This window comes from Lepidochelys olivacea (assembly GCF_965140295.1).
Source record: "Lepidochelys olivacea isolate rLepOli2 genome assembly, chromosome: 13".
Lineage (NCBI taxonomy): Eukaryota > Metazoa > Chordata > Testudines > Cheloniidae > Lepidochelys > Lepidochelys olivacea.
Genome location: NC_140423.1, coordinates 20,249,922 through 20,269,454, shown reverse-complemented (window position 1 = coordinate 20,269,454; position 19,533 = coordinate 20,249,922). Strand labels below are relative to the sequence as shown.

General features: G+C 41.7%; 1 protein-coding gene across 2 annotated transcripts; it reads right to left on the bottom strand.

The window, feature by feature from the left end:
• Positions 1-1,029: 1,029 nt before the first annotated feature.
• On the bottom strand, positions 1,030-19,523 carry YWHAB (tyrosine 3-monooxygenase/tryptophan 5-monooxygenase activation protein beta). 2 transcript variants are annotated; one of them, XM_084646166.1, is made up of 6 exons: positions 19,381-19,523; positions 8,622-8,923; positions 7,438-7,561; positions 5,136-5,299; positions 3,446-3,541; positions 1,030-2,920 (listed from the first exon to the last, which is right to left on the bottom strand). In XM_084646166.1, the coding sequence occupies exons 2-6, from the start codon at positions 8,913-8,915 to the stop codon at positions 2,864-2,866; spliced, it is 735 nt and encodes a 244-aa protein (XP_084502292.1). In that variant the 5' UTR covers positions 8,916-8,923; positions 19,381-19,523; the 3' UTR covers positions 1,030-2,863. The 2 variants fall into 2 exon arrangements, with proteins under 2 accessions (XP_084502292.1, XP_084502293.1); XM_084646167.1 differs by having other exon boundaries at positions 19,399-19,485.
• Between the last annotated feature and the right edge of the window lie 10 nt (positions 19,524-19,533).

The window sequence follows — 19,533 nt, the reverse complement described above, 5'->3', positions numbered from 1 at the left end:
GCCTCTATGCCCCAGTCACCTAGGCACTTTTGAAAAATTGACCTTATTCTATTGATCACACCAGAGATATGACTAGAGGAGACTGGGGGTAAGACAACATCTTTGTTAAGATCTTTTGTGTGTGACAATTATAAAATAGGGAGAACCATCAAGAGTACTTACTACCATTATGAAGAATGCTTAGTCATATTTATGCATATTCCCCAGATACATACTGTTTGAGGCAAGGGATTCAAACTCCATGCACAAACATTTGTCATGAGAGGTCACAGCATTAGCCTAGCTGTCCAGTATAAGTAACTTCACTGCAACGTACCTGACAGAATATGATTTGGGAAAGAATTACACTACACCTAAGCATTTTGGCAAACTAGCATAAGTGTGAAACATAAGAAAAAGCTCCACTATTGATTAGTCAGATTATAACCCTCTCTCCACTGACTGATCCCCACCCTTCCAAAACTGTTGAGCTCTGGTCTTGCAGTCAGATGCAGAGCTGTGGCTTCTGTGATGAGAAATTAATTATTGAAATTTCCAGGGACTGACTGACAGGTACACACAGTGCTCTCAGCATCTGCTACGCAAGCCCCATTAACAAGTCAGATAGGAACCTAACAATAGTACCCAGGTCAGAATCTTGTGTGTATTAGCCATCAACAGAAGTCACTGCAATAGATGTTGTTCATATACTGTGTTTTCAACCATTACCATACTCAATGAGTCTCAAATTAAATAAGGATATTTATAGTTCCGTTTCTTCCTCCTCTCCCCCACAACAGGAAAATGTACAGGCATGCGCCTAACAGAATGGACATCAAGCAACAGAACCAGTGTCCTCTACTACGAAGTGAGTACAGTAGCAGAGTTTTTTCATTTTCTTAGTGAAAGGAATGATTTAAATATTTGTACCACTTAATTCGAGTCAAGTCTCACAGAGTCCAAATTCTGGACATTACAATAATGAGGTGGTGATTCTACTACCATAATTTTCTGTTGCCACAAGTGTGACAAAGATAAAAAACCACAAGGAACTGATAAATTTTTTTTTATTATTCACTTTTGAATTCTTTTACACTTTCCTGATTATTTTGTGTAAGGTGAAACTAGAACCGTTTAAAAGACATACACAAATCTAGTACATCAATAACCAGGTATTTCTTTTTTGCTATACTATTCTCACAACCACGTGTGTGCTAGCAATATAACCGTCACAGAAGCAAACTTTAGGCAGAATACTGGTCAGTAAAAACAAAGCAAAAAGAGCTACCAGATATACAGACAGGCTCGGTTCCACATTCATCACTACTGCATTTATCAAGCGCCAAGTATTAACTGCACTATTTGTTCAGCTAGTAGAGGGGAGTTTTAAAATCAGTGCATGAAATTCTCTCTCCAGGAGACAGATGGACAGACAAACAGATGGATTCTACAGCTAGGTGAAATGGTAAAGGGATGATACTGGGAGACTGATAGATGACTATTCCTAATCTTTTCCATTGCATTATTCATGCAACGCTTATGAGGTCTTATCTGACTGGACCTGTTTGGGAACACAACTAAATGAGGACATTTGGAGTTCTAATATCACAAGTTCCTAACAAGCATTACAAATGTGTAAGGTCTGCATTCCAGTACGAAATAATGGGAAATCTTGAACATTTTAGGTAATACCAGGATCTGGCTTAAAGTGGCAGACATTAAGAGCTGAAGACTACAGCAGCACTGGCAACTCTCAAACATCTGAGTGAGAGACCTGTCCAATAGCACACTCAGGTCTCTCCATCACCCTGATATCACTTATAATCCACAAATAATGGAACATATGTAGGAGTCCAGAAATTTTGTAATGACGTTTAAAAGCAGGTGAGAGGGTGAGGATGAACATCAATTCAATGGGAGGAAGATTTCTATAAAGTGAATTCAAAGATGGCAGAGTGGAATATTAGAAATTTTTCCAGATAGAGTTCAGAGTGGGAATACCCAAGGAGATTTTAATTCTCCTAAGTGAAATCCAATCTTTGCATTATTTTACTCTTAACAGTATTATCCAAAAAACTAATAAGACCATTCATACAATATTAGTCTTTTCCTGTTGCAAGTTGACAGTAATGCACCAAGAAATCTTACTACTAAAGAACAGTCCGAGTTGTAACTAAGTAATTTACTGTTGTGGGAAGGGGTTTTAATCATGCATGTTGAATGAGCACTGGACCATTTTTCAAAGTCAAACCCCAATTACTTGCCAATGTAATTTGGAAACCTAGGCTGCTATACTCCCAAAAAACTGAACTCTCAGAAAAGTAAGATTACTTAAAGTGAGCTTTTGACTGAAAGCAGTGCACCAAACTTGGTTAAAAAATGTCTACAGAGTGTGCCTGTTAAACTAATTCTCTGAAGTGTGTTACTGAACTGGAATGCCATACAATGGATTGTTTTCCTTCCATGCCCCAGTGTCACAATATAATTTTTATAACTTTCTGTACAACTTTACAACAGAATTGTACTTCGACTATTTTGGTGCCAGATTAAGCTTTCCAGAGTTACATAATTAATATCTAGTTTCTACCAGGAAGAGTTTTGTAAAGTCAGCTGCAATTACAAAACCCATAATCACAGTGTTGAGTTAAAAATATAAACACGGTAATCATAACTGCAAATGTTCATAATAAGTTCAGAATGCAGTTGTATAACCAATCTCCATTTTAAGTACACAAAACACCAACCAATTGTTTTTACCCCACAGACAGTTTTTGCTACGTTGAGGTTGTGAAAGTCGATGTACTATTCTTTTTGCTTGTCGCACAAAGGGATATATGTGTAGGATACAGAGTGACATTGAACATATAGTGAAGCGTGACAGCCATTAGTTCTCTCCCTCCCCAGCATCCCCTTCATCTCCCTGGTTTTCCGATGTCCATAGCTGTAAGAAAATACAAACACATGTTTATGCTGAAAGCATGCAGTTAATTACATTTGTCAGGAAAGGGGAGATGGGGTAATTAGCTGTAGGTTGTGCAATTTTCTTAATGGAAGAATATTAAATGGTTGAATTTAGTGGCAAAGAAAGAATAATGAACTAAAAACAGAAGGCTGGATGGAGGCTTAGGAACAGAAAGCAAATGAAGCTTACAGGCAGTACGCACTGGAGGAAAGTTAGCTTTTGGGAAACGGTCAATAAAAGTGCACCTTTCAATGACAATTGATTGCAGAAAGGCTTACTAACTTGGGCTAGTACAGCAACTGCCATTTTATTTAGCATACAGAGGCAATGGCTCTCAGATAGGTCCAATTACACTAGTTGGTGTGGTGGTTTCTCCATAAGAGAAGTGATTTGTAAAGCAGAGGAATATACAAAACTTCTCATGATAAAGCCTATTTATTGGAGCCTGAAAGCCTAACATTTACAACAGTGACAAGTGTAGTAGTTTGCCCCAGTGATACTTACTGTAAGGTTGTCCCTTAGTAGCTGCATGATCAGAGTGCTGTCTTTGTAAGACTCTTCATTCAGTGTGTCCAGCTCAGCTATCGCTTCATCAAAAGCCTGAAATAGGCAATACAGTTTAACAGAGCAAAGACACCAGATTTTCAAATTCTGTACTCATCTGAATTCAGTTTCATTTACACAGATAATTTTTTTCTTAAAATTTTCCCATATTACATTTAAAATTCAGTGTGGGGGAAGGGGGTACAAAAAACAAAGACAAAAAACTAGGAGTATTTTTCCTCTCCCCAAAAGAAAAAAGTACTAGCCAGGCTCAACTACAACAAAGTGAAGACCAGGCCACTGGCCGACTGGAAGAATTCTATTTTGTTACGTGAGTTTTAAGATTAATTCTTGAACCAGGCCTACTTCCCAGACCAGCACAGAATATTCAAGAAGTGAATGTGCTTACTCCCACAGAATGGACTGCTTCACATGGCTCAAAACCAACCCACCCACCCATTTAAAGAGCAGCATTGTCAGACAAGTTCCTTAGGAGTGTCTTCACTAAAAATGGAGGGCTCAAAGGTTTGAATTAGAAGCAGTGGGCATGTAGAGCTAAAGCTGAAAAATTAGAGGCATCTTCAGGGTCATATCTGCTGCACATAGAAAGGCAACTAAAGACATAGCAAACAGTGTGACAGTGGAAGAAACAATGTAGTTTCCACTAAAGACTAATATGACCATAGTTGCCACCAACTTGTTTTATAAAATCTTCCATCAAAGTCCATGCAGCATGTTTGACAGCTGCCATGAATAAGGCCCCTTTTTCTATTTAAATAGATTTCTATCACAAACGCAACCACATTTGTAAAGCAGATTGATTTACAGCCCAATAACTTAAATAGCTGAACTAATAGTAGTAAGTGCATTGCAAGGGAAAAATCTCTTCTTGCTACAGAATATTAGGACCCTGAACAAAGTGCACTGTACGTATATGCTAAGTAACTCTGAATGCCATCATTATCCAAGCTGTTAGTTGACAGTTTTCAATTGAAGCAAGTAGAGGTGAACTAATAAAAATACCACATGGAGATATTCACCTCTCAGAAAGAGATTTGGTCTAATTTTAAGGAGAGGTAAAAGACAAAAACGAACTCACTTGTGATCTATTTGGGCACAATTAAATCATCAAATAGTTTGCCGCACCAATCAAACCAAAGCGGCTTTGGTCTTTGAAGAGGGACTGGGATGTTACAAGTCATGAATGGAGAGCACTGGTAAAGTCACACTGGAGAAACTGCCCCATCAAATTTTTGAAATATGCTCAACTAAAGACAGTGTTATTATTTTCAGTTTTAGGAGCTCTAGATTAACACAAACATTTTAAAATTTCCAAAACAAGTACTTTCTGGGAGAATCCTGTGAAAGTGTGAAGAGGGCAGCTTGTCTTATTCCTCACAGGGTAATTGTCAATAGTCTAGTATGCTTTTGCTGGTTTATGTGAAAATATATTAAGATACAGATATTAGTGTGAAAGGAGGCCAGCAGCTCTGAGGCAGGCATCCTCCCGCTGACAGAGTACTCTTGAAGGAGAATCTAGTTGTTTTTAGAAGAATAGATCACTCAAAATTACCTTCAGAGGTAGTACTGTACACCTTTAATAGTTTTCACCTTCAATAGTTTAAAATATTGAAAAGACGAGTCTGCTTACCGTCTTTGCCAGACTACAGGCTTTTTCAGGGGAATTTAATATCTCATAATAAAAGACAGAGAAATTGAGAGCCAGACCAAGCCGAATGGGATGTGTAGGTTGCATCTCTTTCTTGCTAATTTCAAATGCCTCCTGGTAAGCCTGCTGAGAGTTTGATACCGTTGCTGTAAAAAGCGATTTCGGTAAGATTAATACATGGTAAGTCACTACATCTCTTATTTTATCATCGTGTATTTAAGGTAAGGATTATTTATCATCATCTTACTCTGGGCAATTTAGGAACTTTGGACATCTGGTAACAATTCCAATTAGAAGGTTAATAAATATCTACATGTAAAAAACAAGCACAGAGGGCTTCAATAATTGTAATGGTAAAAATCTAACAATAAAACTAAGCTATTAATGCAGGAGTGCTCATAAGATTTAAAATGCAACAACCCAAACAAAGATTAAAAAACCATCAGACAAAGTTGTGGTTAGTACTGTTGAACTCAAACTGCATTGTGTTTAAAAGCTAGAAGCCAAAAGAGGAACAGGAAATAGTTCTGGAAGGTAAACGCTGAAGAAAACTTGGGAGTGGGAATTCCCTAATGAGCCATTCCCTAATGCTTCTGAGAAGGAAGGGTCCAAGAGGCAACCTCTTGTCCTGAACTCCATGGGTTAAAAATTGGGAGTACAGAGGAACTGTGAGTGCCCCCTCCCCAGGCTGATGGGTAGCACAACAAGCTCTAGTGGGACTGTGTAGCCCTGTGATCCTGCTCATGAACAGCACTGACTGCCCACGGACTTCCAGGCAGAGTTCAAGTGAAGTTGAAGTTACTTCAACCAGTGAAGTTACTTCAGCTAGATCCCCTGATATAATTAGGAGGGTACGACTGGCAGGGCATTTTCCATGAGGAAATAATGCATTCCTCCTCTCAGGCTACCAGATCCTGGATTTGCTGAACTTTCAGACAGGTGGAAAAGCCTTTCCAGGGATGGGAGGAGACACATTTGGGGACAGAGCAGGCTGAATGAGGGATGGCAGTGTGTTTGGCTTGATGTTAATTACAGAGACTCACCTATAATGGGTTTTTTGGGGGTGAAGGGGGGGCGGTTTGGTCAGAGCTACGACACTGGCAGACCATGTGCCAGCTCATGCCGAAGCCCTAGGCCTATTCACTTGTGTATTAGTATAGATCAAAGTGATTGTTAAATGTATAAGAGTGTACTTTATGTTTTAACTTCATGAAAACGAATTGGATGTTACTTACATTGTTTTCACGTATCTGTATCCTGTTATAACATAGTAGCAAACATTTACATTGTGTACACCCCTGTAACTAAATAACCCAAATGAGAAAGAAGCATTATAGAATGCAAATGAAGAACTCTAACAGAAAAGATTTATTTTCAAAGCAAGTGCTCATTGTGTGATGATGATGAGAGGTCAAAGACTCAAAATGTATTCCTCACGCTCTGTCAAAGAAAAAAACATGTGGGTACTGACACTGTCAGCTTGTTTTCTGTGAGAAGAAGCTATAAGTATGGATTCAAGGAAAGATCCTGCACCTCTGGACTGCTTGGACTAGTATGGGAAAGTGTACTAGATACAAAGCAGAGATCCCCAGAGACAACCTGGGTATCCTGAAAAGACTTTTTGGAAACTGGAAGTTTATTTCATCACTGCCACCATTTGGAATTACAAACTGTGAGTCACCTGTACGTATATTTTACCTGTTTTAACCTCTCAATAACACATTTCCTTTTCTTAGGTAATAAACCTTTAGTTAGTTTACTATATAACTGGCTACCAGCATGGTCTTTGGTATAAGATCTAGAGTACCAACTGACTGGGGGGAAGTGACTGGTCTCTCGGGCCTGAGAGCAACCTTATGTGGTGTGATTTTTGGTTTAAAGAGACCTTTTCTCACAAAGTCCAGTTTGCCTGTGTGGTAAGATAGACTGGAGAGTCTAAAGGGACTATCTGTGACTCCATGGTAAGACAGTTATAGTGATCCAGGAGTTCACATATGTCACTGGCTTGGTGAAATCTAATTATAGAACACACCACCAGCTTGAGGTGTCTTCTCTGTTTTCTGACAATCTGTGCTGAGGAAGACACTCCAGAGAAGCATGACAAGAGCAACGAGCACAATGCTTGTTTTCAATAGTTAGTGAACGTTGAAATCTATATAAATACTCCTCACTGAAAACAAACATTTCTCTCCATACTTCATTCTGCTCAGTGACCATTTGACTTCTGATCGGGGGGAGGGGAGGGGCGTGTGTGTGCGTGTAAAAAGATTTTAACTCTACCTACTTTGTTTGCTGTCCCCAGATGCCACCTCCGAAAGATATCTGAAGTAATCGCCTTTCATTTTCAAATAGAAGACCTTGCTTTCTGGCTGTGTGGCATTGACAATAAGGTACTTATCCAAGAGTTCCTGAAAGAGGAAGCATCACAGATGCTTTTGTCATGAAAGTCACAGGAGTGATAAACCTACACACACGAAGTTTATTATCCACTACCAAAGTGCAGAGAAAAATCCACTGGGGAGTGGGAAACTTGCCCTGTTGAGGACCTATACCATTCATTTCTGCAAAATTTCAGCTCTCAAAAAGTTGATAGCCCTCCTGATTGCGAGGACAGCTTTTCATATGCAAACTGATGCAGTGCTGTGTTCATGAGTCCGCAGGTACAGAGCTCCAGGGCTTCCACTGCTATTCATAATTTTGCTGCTGTTTGGCAGCGTGAGATTCACAAGAGTCTGATTACTTTCACTGCTGCTGTTTAGAACTGTGGACAGCAATGAAGTTGTCTAAAGCTATGACTAGCAACAGAGGCTGCACTTGCGTATTCAGAGGAACAGGACTCAAAAATGGTTGCAAGAGGAGTACCAGGAACCCTCTCCCCTTCACATGCATTAGGATCTTGACTGAGGCAACCACAAAAGAGCAGAATCCCTCAACCCCTAACTTCAGAGAAGCCAGGAAACTGGTGTGGGGGAAAATGCTAGCTCCTCTCCTGTCCACAAAAGAATATGGGTAGAGGCTTAAAATTTCAGGTGATTAAAAGACATAGGAGCATCTATCACCCACTCTCCCCCACCAAACAGGAACAGCACCCTGCTAAGAATCCGAGCACCCGAGTGTAAGTGATGGGCTTCTTGCCAGGGCAGCTGGCCACAGATCCTTCTGGTGTCTTCCCCTTTCTCCCCCAATCATCTTCCATATTAATCTCTGCCTAACAGGTTTTGTGCCTTTGGCTAGTAGATGGTTTTGTTTTGTTATTTGGTAGGTGATAGCACTTTAAGAGAAACTGAATACAGTTACAGAAAGAAACTAGAAGACTCAATTACTAAACCCAGCCAAGTTCTTTACCCAGAGCCATAAGAAATTATCTTCCTGCCTGGATCTTTAGCATCTCAGTAAGTGAGGCTCCTTAAGCCTCCCTGGCAATTGGTGCAATGCTAACTACTGTTATTTTTGCTGCTGGATTATTACCAGAACATCATTGCAGATATCCTGCAATTCAGCCTCAATTTTCTCACGATACTCTCTTCCCATCTGCTGTTTCTTCTCATTCCTCTCCGTTTTCTGTTCAATGCTGGAAATTACACGCCAGGAAGAGCGACGGGCACCAACCACATTCTTATAGGCAACAGAGAGTAGATTCCTTTCTTCATTGGACAGTTCATGTCCTTGCTCAGTGACAGCCTTCATAGCAGCAGCCATGTCATCATAGCGCTCAGCCTGTTCGGCCAGTTTGGCTTTCTGTACCAGCTCGCTTTTATCCATAGTTATTCCTTAAAAGGAGAAAAAATAATTTATCTTGATTGCACAGGTTGTGGAAAACAAATGATAAAGGTAAAAGGGGATACAGTGTAAGTCATGATCATAAGTCATAAGTGGGAAGTCTGTCTTCTTCCCGATCAATGTAGTGAGTTACTAGCAGGAGTTTAACTTTATATTTTGGTTATTTCACTAAGAGCAGCATAGAATCATCGGAGTGGAAGGGACCTCGAAAGGTCATCTAGTCCAGTCCCCTGAATGCATGGCAGGATTAAGTATTATCTAGACCATCCCTGACAGGTGTTTGTCCAACCTGCTCTTAAAAATCTCCAATGACGGAGATTCCACAACCTCCCTAGGCAATTTATTCAAGTGCTTAACCATTCTGACAGTTAGGAAGTTTTTCCTAATGTCCAACCTAAACCTTCCTGGCTGCAATTTAAGCCCATTGCTTCTTGTCCTATCCTCAGAGGTTAAAAACAACTATTTTTCTCCCTCCTCCTTGTAACAACCTTTTATGTACTTGAAAACTGTGATGTCCCCTCTCAATCTTATCTTCTCCAGACTAAACAAACCCAATTTTTTCAATCTTCTGTCATAGGTCATGTTTTCTAGACTTTTCATCATTTTTGTTGCTCTTCTCTGGACTTTCTTTAATTTGTCCACATCTTTCCTAAAATGTAGCGCCCAGAACTGGACACAATACTCCAGTTGAGGCCTAATCAGCATCTTCTGTAACATTTAAGGATCACAACCAATCACACTCCTGGAAGAACCTGAACATTACCTTCTCAAATGTGACATTAATACTAATGTTATGTCCAATCATATCAATCTTTCCCCCGCCCCAGACAGATTTCTCCTCCAATCCTCTTTATCTTACCATGACTCCAATCTAACAATACCAGAAGTCTGAGAGGAAAGGTTGCATGTTCAAACAGTTACCAAAAAAGAAAACCAGGACTTGTTCATGTTACAGTATTCTCTGGTACTCTTCCATGACAGGAATAATGTTCTTAGAGCAGGAGTACCTGAAACACTGGACAGCTCCTGCTGTCATTGAGCAGCCCTCCTTTGCTTCGATGCAAAATGCAATGCTTCTGTGGATATTTAAAACAGCAAAATAAAGCTGCAGTGTTTGGTACCAGAGAAAATGTTTTTATACTGTCCTAACAGGAAAATTATTTCTTATGTCTGTGTTTCTCTACACATGAGATTTTTTGAGACAATCAACCCTGCTATCCTGCAGCATTTTCAATGTCAACCATATTTTAATACAGAGATTGAGGGAGAAAGGATGTGGCACATGATAGTCATGCAATTGTAAAGTAATTGCTTACGTGGAAAGAAACATTCATCTTTTTTGAAATGCAATTTAGCAGCTGGAAATAAGGTCAGACATATGCTATATGACCAACTCTCCACTGAGCACAGTTTAAGAACTTCTGCCTCAGGAAAATGGATGCTGGAGTTAGTAAGGAAAATGGCTTTTCCTCACTGCTATGTTCTATGTGTCTGCAAGGCACAATGGTAACATGTATACAACTGGTTTCAGAGTAGCAGCCCTGTTAGTCTGTATTCACAAAAAGAAAAGGAGTACTTGTGGCACCTTAGAGACTAACAAATTTATTTGAGCATAGGCTTTCGTGAGCTACAGCTCACTTCATCGGATGCATCCACTGAATGCATCCGATGAAGTCAGCTGTAGCTCACGAAAGCTTATGCTCAAATAAATTTTGCATCCGATGAAGCGAGCTGTAGCTCACGAAAGCTTATGGTCAAATAAATTTGTTAGTCTCTAAGGTGCCACAAGTCCTCCTTTTCTTTTTATGTATTCAACTAAGTTTGAACAAAGGACTTGTGTGGTATATGCACGGTCACCTTATGGATGTGCCTGTTCTGGGAGCCATTGGATCAATACAGATTTTTTGCTGAAAGAAGCCATCCCAGAAAATGGAGTCCTCTTGCACACGTAGTTCTGCATTAAGTCTAGTTCTCTTTCAAACACAGCTTTTAAACCAGTGGAACATGGCACTTTTAAAAGGTGCCAAATTGATATTAAGATTGCCGCTCTCCCCAAAGACAAAAATAGGTACCCACAGTGAGTTAACTTATTTTACTTCACTAACATGGCTGTGTCTTTGCAGGAAGGCTCGACTCTAGGGAGACGTAGTTGGTTTGTATCACTGGCTACTGCAGACTCCAAATGAGCTCATCACTGAGCCTGCCAAGGAACCACCAGGTTTTGATTTATTTTGGAAAGACTGATGCAGATTGAATCACATCAGGACATCTCATGGAATATGTGGACAAACCCTCTTTAAATGGAAAATGAGGCAAACACCTGTAGTCACCAGGCACAAATGATGGAGCACATCATATCCGAGTGTCCCCTTTGTTCTTTTGCCGGGGGCCTGCAGCAACGTGCTGGCTATCAAACTTAGATATAAATTTGTAATCATGTTACCTACCCAAGACGTATGAAAGAAGATGACTCCAAGTAAGGATGCCAAGTGAGAGACAGGTTTTTTTGTAATGCACACACTTAAGCTACATTTGCACTACAAGCTAGAGGGGTGATTTCCCTGCTCGCTGACACATGCTTGCGCTAGCTCTCATTGAGCTAGCATAAGTATAGATAGCATCAGATATCTGGATAATGATGATGATAATCTGAATAGGATAATGGCAGTGGAGGCATGGCTTAGCCATGTTGAGTATATACCCATGAGGTTCAGGTGGGTTCGTTCTTGAAACAGCTAAGCCGTGTCTCCACTGCCCCTAACGCTACCGCAGCTCCGCTGCTATTAATATTTGCACTAGCTTGACAAGGGCTAGCACAAGTACGTATATGCGAGCAGGGGAATCATTCCCTTAAGCGCACAGCGTAGATATAGCCTTAATAAATATACTGCCTAGTAAAAATGTAAGTTGAAAAGACAGATCAGTCAAATAGCAACATTTTTTGGTCACTATTACAACCAGCATGAACCAGTTCAGATGAACTAATGATGTAGAGTTGCAGTGCTCTGTATTTCAAGTCAACAATATTCCACCACCTTCTTGCCGCATCCCAAATTGCTAGACTTTCAATTATGAAATGAATTCAATTTACATGCTTAACACAGTAACTAGTTCACAGCTGGGGACCCCCTAACTTTCACTGTTAATTTGAAGATCAAAGTATGTCTATATAAACAGTGTTTTATAGTGTATGAAAGCCAGCCATAAATACTAAAATATCTCACATAACTGTATGACTCCAATTTCTTCAACCTGCACTGCCTCTTGAGGCATTTCCATTGTAGTCACCTTTAGGTTTACCACAAGCAGTTTACACAATACCATTACCATATGATTTGGATTTTTGTTTTGAAAAATAGTCTGCATGCTGAAATTTAGAGACAAGTAGTTCTAAAGAAGTTTGCATTTTGTTATTAAAAAAGTTTGTGTTATATTCTAGCTGTACTTTTTCAGTAGCACAGCACAAGTAGTGCTATGGATCGCAAAACAAATCACCTGTGCAGCGTTCAGTTTAGGAACTGTGGAGGGTTTATTAACACGATGCTAATATGATATATTTATCTTTAAATGCAAGTCCCTTCATGGCAGTCAGTGGGTTCACTTAAGGGTACATTAGGGAAACCACAGAGGGAATAGGGAAAGGCATAGAGAAGGTACAGAAGAAAGTCTGACAAAATTGACTGTTCAACCCAAACGCAAGTACAAGACATACAAAACATGTTATCTAGCCTTAGTTATTGGACTGTCTAAATTATGTGTACATCTTAAAGACAGCTCACACTACTTACTAAAAAAGTCTGACTTCTTCAATAAGAACTTCATTAATTGTGTACATTTGTACCAGAGTCTGAGATGCCAGTGTTGGAGCCTCAATTTATTCGTTGATTTGACTATTTTAACTTGTCCTAAAATCTTTTATTGTTAGTAGGTTTGCTACAAAAGTATGAAGTGCTGTTCAGTAAAACGAATTTAACATAATTCAAATACCACAGTGTTTTCTTCCAAGAAAGGCATTGCCCCACACCAAAATGTGGATAATCTGGCAGTACGCACCTACCATCACTCTCACTGAAGGGTTTGCTGTATAAAGGAACACTGTTAGAGACTTGATTCTCCATTGCTTACCTTGTTAGAAGCTTGGAGAAGGGCTTTGCAGAGCTATGATGACTTGGGCTCCATAAGAGGGAAGTGTTTGCCAGAAGGAAAAAAAAGACACAAGGAAAGGAGTGACGTTTGAAAAAAAAAAAAAAAAACCAAACCAAAAAAGCCACTATCAGTTATAGCTGGTCCCTCCCATAAAGGAGCTGAAAGCTGTGTCCTTCCTAACAATAGATTAGTGTGCCACAGCCTAGAACAAGCATCTCTGGGATGCCTGGGCTGAACATGTTCTTAGGCCACAAATGGAAGGCACCAGTGGTGATTACCTGCAATTAAGAGTATGGCTACACTTGCAGATGTAGAGCACTTTGAGTTAAACCAGCCTTCCGAGAGCGCAGTAGGGAAAGCGCTGCAGTCTGTCCACACTGACAGCTTCAAGCACACTGGCGAGGCCACATCTGCGGCACTTGCAGTGGCTTTGGGAGTGGTGCATTATGGGCAGCTATCCCAGCATGCAAGTGACTGCAATGTGTTTTTCAAATGGGGGGCGGTGGGGTGGAGTGTGAGAAGGAGTATGTGGTGTGTATGTGGGGGGAGAGAGAGTGGGTTTTGGGGGGGGCTGAGAGCATGTCAGCATGCTGTCTTGTAAGTTCAGACAGCAGCAGACCCCCCTCCCGATCCCCGCCTCTCTCTCTCACACACAGCATTCCACAGTAATGGTTGCTTTGTCTCGGAGCAGATAAGCAGCCGGCTGTCAGAAACGGAGATTTCGAAGGGCATATCCGCATTCCTGCAGCGATTCAAAAACAATGACAACAGTGGCCACTTGACTTAAGGGGATTATGGGACATTGCCGGAGGCTGATCAGAGCGCAGTAACACAACACCTCGTTCACACTGGTGCTGGGGCGCTCCAGCGGGGGCACAGCAAACATTATTCCACTCGCCGAGGTGGAGTACCAGCAGCGCTGTAACCACGGAGTCAGAGCGCTCTATGTACCTTCCCAGTGTGGACGGGTAGCGAGCTAGTGCACCCGGGGCTCCTTTATTGCATTGTAACTCACAAGTGTAGCCAAGCCCTAAGAGCAGTACATTCAACAACGACTGTAGTGAGAGACTGACAGGAATTGTCTAATGTAGCATAGATACTTTTGGGGAGAGGGGTGGGGCTGTTGCAAGTCATAGCCATGGAAGAGTTCTGAGAACAGGGCTTGTTAATTCTAAGTAGAAGGTGAGAGACACTAGTGCTTTTCAGATTTTTAAGAGCATGCTAAACCAGGGCTTAGAACCCCTCCAAAAGGCAATGATTGCATCCTATCTCTGATCAAGAATGCCAGCAACCAGAGTGTTCAAAGGTTGGAAGCACTCAGTAAGCACTCAGATACCAGAACTTTGAATCTAACGCTCCTATGTATTAACCACTGAAGCCATCACCCTTCTTCCCACTCCTGCAAGCTGAGAAAATATCTAGGTCCTGTCTAGCCTAGGGTCCAACACCACAACCAGGTCAAGTGATCTTAAAGGTATTAAACTGTGTCTACAAGGGAATTAAAAGGTTTCAGCTGAGTTTGCTTGCTCATGTAGACATGACCTGGATTGGATTTCTTTTTAATAATTGTACTGCCAGAGGTAGGTATCTGTAAAAGACACTAGTTTATAGCTGCCCCTGGCTCCTTTAGGTGAGAGGGGAAGTAAGGAGCGGGAGAAAGCCACAGTCATTTTAGAAAGGGCACCCAAGGTCAAAGTAAACCCACAGGACTTGCAAGCAAGGACAAAGGTGGTGAATTTGGGATTTATGTAAATTTTAATGACAGTTGAGATAAAAATGTTTAGACACTCAACATTCCCCACCAGATTACAAGAGATCTATGATAAACCATATTTTAGGCCCAAGTTACTTGACAGTGATCATGCCTGCTTTTATAGGCTCTGCTGCTTCCAACCATCATGAGCTATTCAAGACCAACCGTCAAATCAGATCAGATGTAACTGCATTTAAACACTGTAGAAAGTAGATGAAAAACTGGCAATGAAAAATATCTGACTTACATAATATATTGAACTGGCAAAACAGTACTAATAAGCCTTCACTGTCCTGAAGTTTGCTTTCAATGACCTGCTCTTTTGATGCCAAATAGGTCATTGATCCTTTTTAAATAGTTTTAATGCTTGTTAGGTAGAAATAATTAGACAAACATTTCTCCATTAGAAAAGATTTGGGAAAGAAAGGAATGCAATTATTGGTTTGCCATATACGTCAATAAGAAGTCAGACAGAAAAGTGGGTTAATACACTAACCTTTCACTTTTGGAGAAATTAGTTTAAATCTAGATTTGGTCACAAGGGATAAGTTTGGTAGTTTCAGACTCATATGCATTTATTCCCATCACAAAACTGCTACAAAATTTAGTACTGGAAGAGCAGAAGAATAGTATAGGAGATATTTGCAGATCTACCTACCAAAAGTGAACAGCCCCTCAACATATCTGATTTGGTTTTAGCTAGTGACATTAATGCAGCAATTCACCCCCAAATGAAAAATCCATATCAATTACATAGCATCCCACACTCCAGTTCCATAAGTTTGGAGCCTAGATGGGGATTCAAAAGGAGGCAATTGCCTCCAAAACAAAAGGAAAGGCTTCCTTCATAATTTAGTCATGTGCATGCTAATGCAAGAACAACTGTAGTATTGATAAGAGACAGTTTGGATGATGCAGATGATATCCACCATACAGCTCACACAGCAGGCACCACTGCTGATGTGTACTCTTTAAATCAATTCATTCCTCAGCTCCCTACAAATTAAATACAAGAAGCCTGTTTGCCTTTTAATACCATTCCCCCCCCCCATTTAGCTAGAGTTGTGTTCTTTATCTTGACCTACGGATTTAGGAGTGGTGAGGAAGAACACTGGAAACTAAATACAGATTACTCACTGACATCAGAATTTCTCATTCATTGCCTTTCCACAAAGAAAAAAATCCATTCATCACTCCAAGCTAATGGAAATAAAGTACCCCCCCATGGTAGTATGTATTATTAAAAAGTGACATTTCAGAAAACTGTACATTCCCAGTAAGATTTTACCCAAACACAGAAAGCTAGATTTCTCCTCGATCACCATTAGGTTGACTAGTAAGATTAATAAAACGCACTTTCCATATTCTAGGGCTTTAAACAGGTAGCATAACATGTGGAATATCCTCTCCAACCTTATATTATGCAGCCTTACTCTCTTCCAAAACCCCCAACAAAACTCATTTCTTTCAGTTAGCTTTCCAATGTGCCCATCACCTAGGTGACCAGATAGAAAGTGTGAAAAATCAGGACAGAGAGTGATGGGTAATAGGCACTTATATAAGACAAAGCCCCAAATATCAGATCTGTCCCTATAAAACTGTGACATCTGGTCATCCTTCTGCCACTCCAAACACTGCCCCAAAATCTTCATTAAAACTTTGAGAGAAAAAACTGTCAATAAGTAAGCCTTATGATCTCTTTCTGCACAATCACCTTCCTATATATACACAACCCTTTTCCCACATCTTTTTGTCACCCCTTGCTATGTTATTTACTTAGGGCGTGTCCTCACAGGGAAGTTAGGGTGAAATAAGCTAGGTTGTGAATTTAAAGCCCAATAGCTATTCCACTCTAGCTCCGCACATTAGGGTACCTTTACACAGCAGTCGGGAGGTGTGACTGCAGTATGCATATGCATTCCCTAACTAGCTTTGATCTAGCTAGCTAGCTAAAAATAGCATTGAAGCCAAGGCAGCACAGGCTAGCCCTTGAGTGCAAGCCCTCTGGGACACTAGATATGTATTCAGGTGACAAGCCCATGCCGCTGCAGTTTCACTGCTATTTTTAATGGGCGAGTTAGAGCCAGGTATGGCTACATGTGCTGCAGTCACATCTCCCAATTGCTGTAGAGATATACCCTAAAAGAGTGTCTTTTTTCAATTTAGCTTAATCCACTTGCAAGGTCAATTAAGCTAAATTGGACAAAGACACCCCTACTACAGAATAAGAGTGTCCATATGTGGAGCTAATGCAGAATAGGTATTGCATATTAGCTATTCCAGGCTATTTCCCCATGTAAGCAAGTCCTTAGATTGTAAACCCCTTGGAGTAGGGACCTTTCATTCTGTCCAAACTATTATGCACATCTATAGTGCTATATAAATAAAGGACACTTACAAGTGGAAACAGGAAAGTATATAATGTACTTAACATGGTTAGAATTTTGTTCCAACTATTATAATCATTTCTGGCTAGGGTCCAAATGAAAGTAGTGAGTTTCCCCCAAAAACATCTTCCCTCAGGTGTAAAACTCATGCCAAAATAAATGTGTTCATATTACAGCAAATCACCTTCACTAATATTAAAGTGAAAGTATTTCTATTACAGGATGGGATAAGTCTGTTGCAAAATAAAAAGCCATACCGCTGCAATGCTTTAGTTTTAATGTAATATGTATCGGGACACTAGCCTTCTGTCTGAAGAACATAGTTCCAAACCTTATTTATGTGCCAGTTGTGCCTTCCAACTCAGTCTCATCCTAGTCTATTTGTGCACATAACAAAAACCACACACTTAGCCTGCTCTGCTTAAAAGCTAGTGAGAACCAGAATAGCAAGGATATTGCAGGTCAGAAGATGGTGCACTGACAAAACTGAGTGTGCAAGCGTGTACTGGACCCCATTTGCTTTAATGGTGTTTCACTTCCTGCATATCAAATTAACTCAAAATCTAAATATAGGTACATGGCCAGGACACTTCATTTGCAATCAGCTATTTGCTAGTTGCCCCCCACTTTGGGATCTAAGACCCAAAAATAAATAGTGTTTTCTCCCTCTGGAAGGGTGAATTTATACTTTCAAGGCTTTTTTTTTTTTTTTTAAATGGACTCTGTTCTGGGGAACTATCAAAAAAGATACATCCTCCTGCATAAAATGCTCTGAGACAGTTCGTGAGACTTCTGATTTAGGTAACCTAACCACTCCTAAAGCTATAAAAGTTTTACAGCCTTATAAATGTTTTCAAGCTATTGAAGTTACATGTACAGTACCATTTAGCTTTTAAAGTATTATATATCTTTCAGTTTGCTTCCTTGTTTGGAACAGTTACTGTAACTTCAAAAAGACTAAATGAAATAAACTACTACATTTTAGTTGGAATCTTCACTCAGTGACAATGTCTGCATGGCACTGATACTTGCACTATACAAGATAACATCTGTGGATTACAACCTCATCAGGGCAGTTTATGGGTTTTTCTAAGAAGTCTTACAAGTTGTGCCTGATGCCCAAACGAGTATTCTTTCCTCCTCGTGCCTGCCTACATTTAGTTCTGCCTTGTGCCACAGCAGAGGCTAGTAATAAATAATATACCACCTTTGTTATTTGTATTACTATAACATCTAGCAGTCCCAGTCATGGACCAGGACCCCATTGTGCTAGGCACTGTATCTGTGCTCTTACACCCACCTATTATTCTATAAAGATATCAGGGCTGCATCCTTACCTCCTCCCTATTTGTTTGAAACAACACCACGAGTACCTATGTGAAAAGGATGCTATGAAGTGCCATGGACATTATTGCCATCTCCTGAACACAGCAAGAGATTTTTATTCACGGTAGGCAATGCCTGCAGCACAGGAATCTGATCTGTGTGCAGCAACAGGGCGGGGGCCCCCAGTGCAGGCAGCTGGGCATCCTGGCCCACGACAGAGAGATCGCAGGGAGCCTTGGGAACGAGAGGCCTAGAATCAGACCGGAAGGGGGAGGCTCATTTCCCAGCCGGTAGGAGCCGAAGGGTGGCAATCACGGCCAAGGGAGCAGCCCCTGCCAGCGACGCCTGCTGCACACAGGTGTGCGAGGCCAGCCTAGCCCTCGGGGGAGGTGACTCAGCCTAGGTGGGGCTGGGCTGAGGGAGGCTAGAGAAGGCGGTGCTGCCAGCTCAGGCCCTGCGGCAGCCTGGCAGGAGGGGAGTGGGTCACACCGTTACCTGGGCGGCTCCACTTCCCCGCCCGGCTCCCCGGAGAGACACGAGCCACTGCAGCCCGGGGTGGGGGGCCGCCCCCCAGCGCGGCCTGCGAAGGCCTCTGCCCGCCGCCTGCCCCTCCCACCCCGGGCCCTGCCACCCCCGAGAGAGGGAGGAGCTGGGCCGGCCGAGGCTAGGGGACCTGCCCCCTCCTACTTCCGCGAGCCCTTGGGCCTGTCGGGCCGCGCAGCGCCCTGCCTCCCCCACGGGGAGGAGGGAAGGGGCGAGGCCCCGAGGCCTCTTCGCGACTCCCACCCCCCGTACGCTGTCCCCGGGGCGATGGCGATGGGCCCGAGACCCTCACCTGGCGGAGGGCTCACACCTCGGTCCCGGGCGGCTCAGGAGACTCCGAGAGCGGCGGCCGCTTCGCTACCGCACACACCCTGCGGCGGCTCCAGCACCCCCTTCCGGTGCCAGCCCCACGCCCCTTCCGCTGCCGGGACACGCCCCATTCTCC

What these genes read in the sequence shown, in the direction of transcription:
- YWHAB (XM_084646166.1), bottom strand. Translation starts at nt 8,915, where the DNA reads ATGGATAAAAGCGAGCTGGTACAGAAAGCCAAACTGGCCGAACAGGCT. An exon ending in ATCTGGGGACAGCAAACAAA is followed by an intron (nt 5,300 to 7,437) that starts GTAGGTAGAGTT and finishes CGCTTTTTACAG; the next exon opens with CAACGGTATCAAACTCTCAG. An exon ending in TACTAAGGGACAACCTTACA is followed by an intron (nt 2,921 to 3,445) that starts GTAAGTATCACT and finishes ATTTTCTTACAG; the next exon opens with CTATGGACATCGGAAAACCA.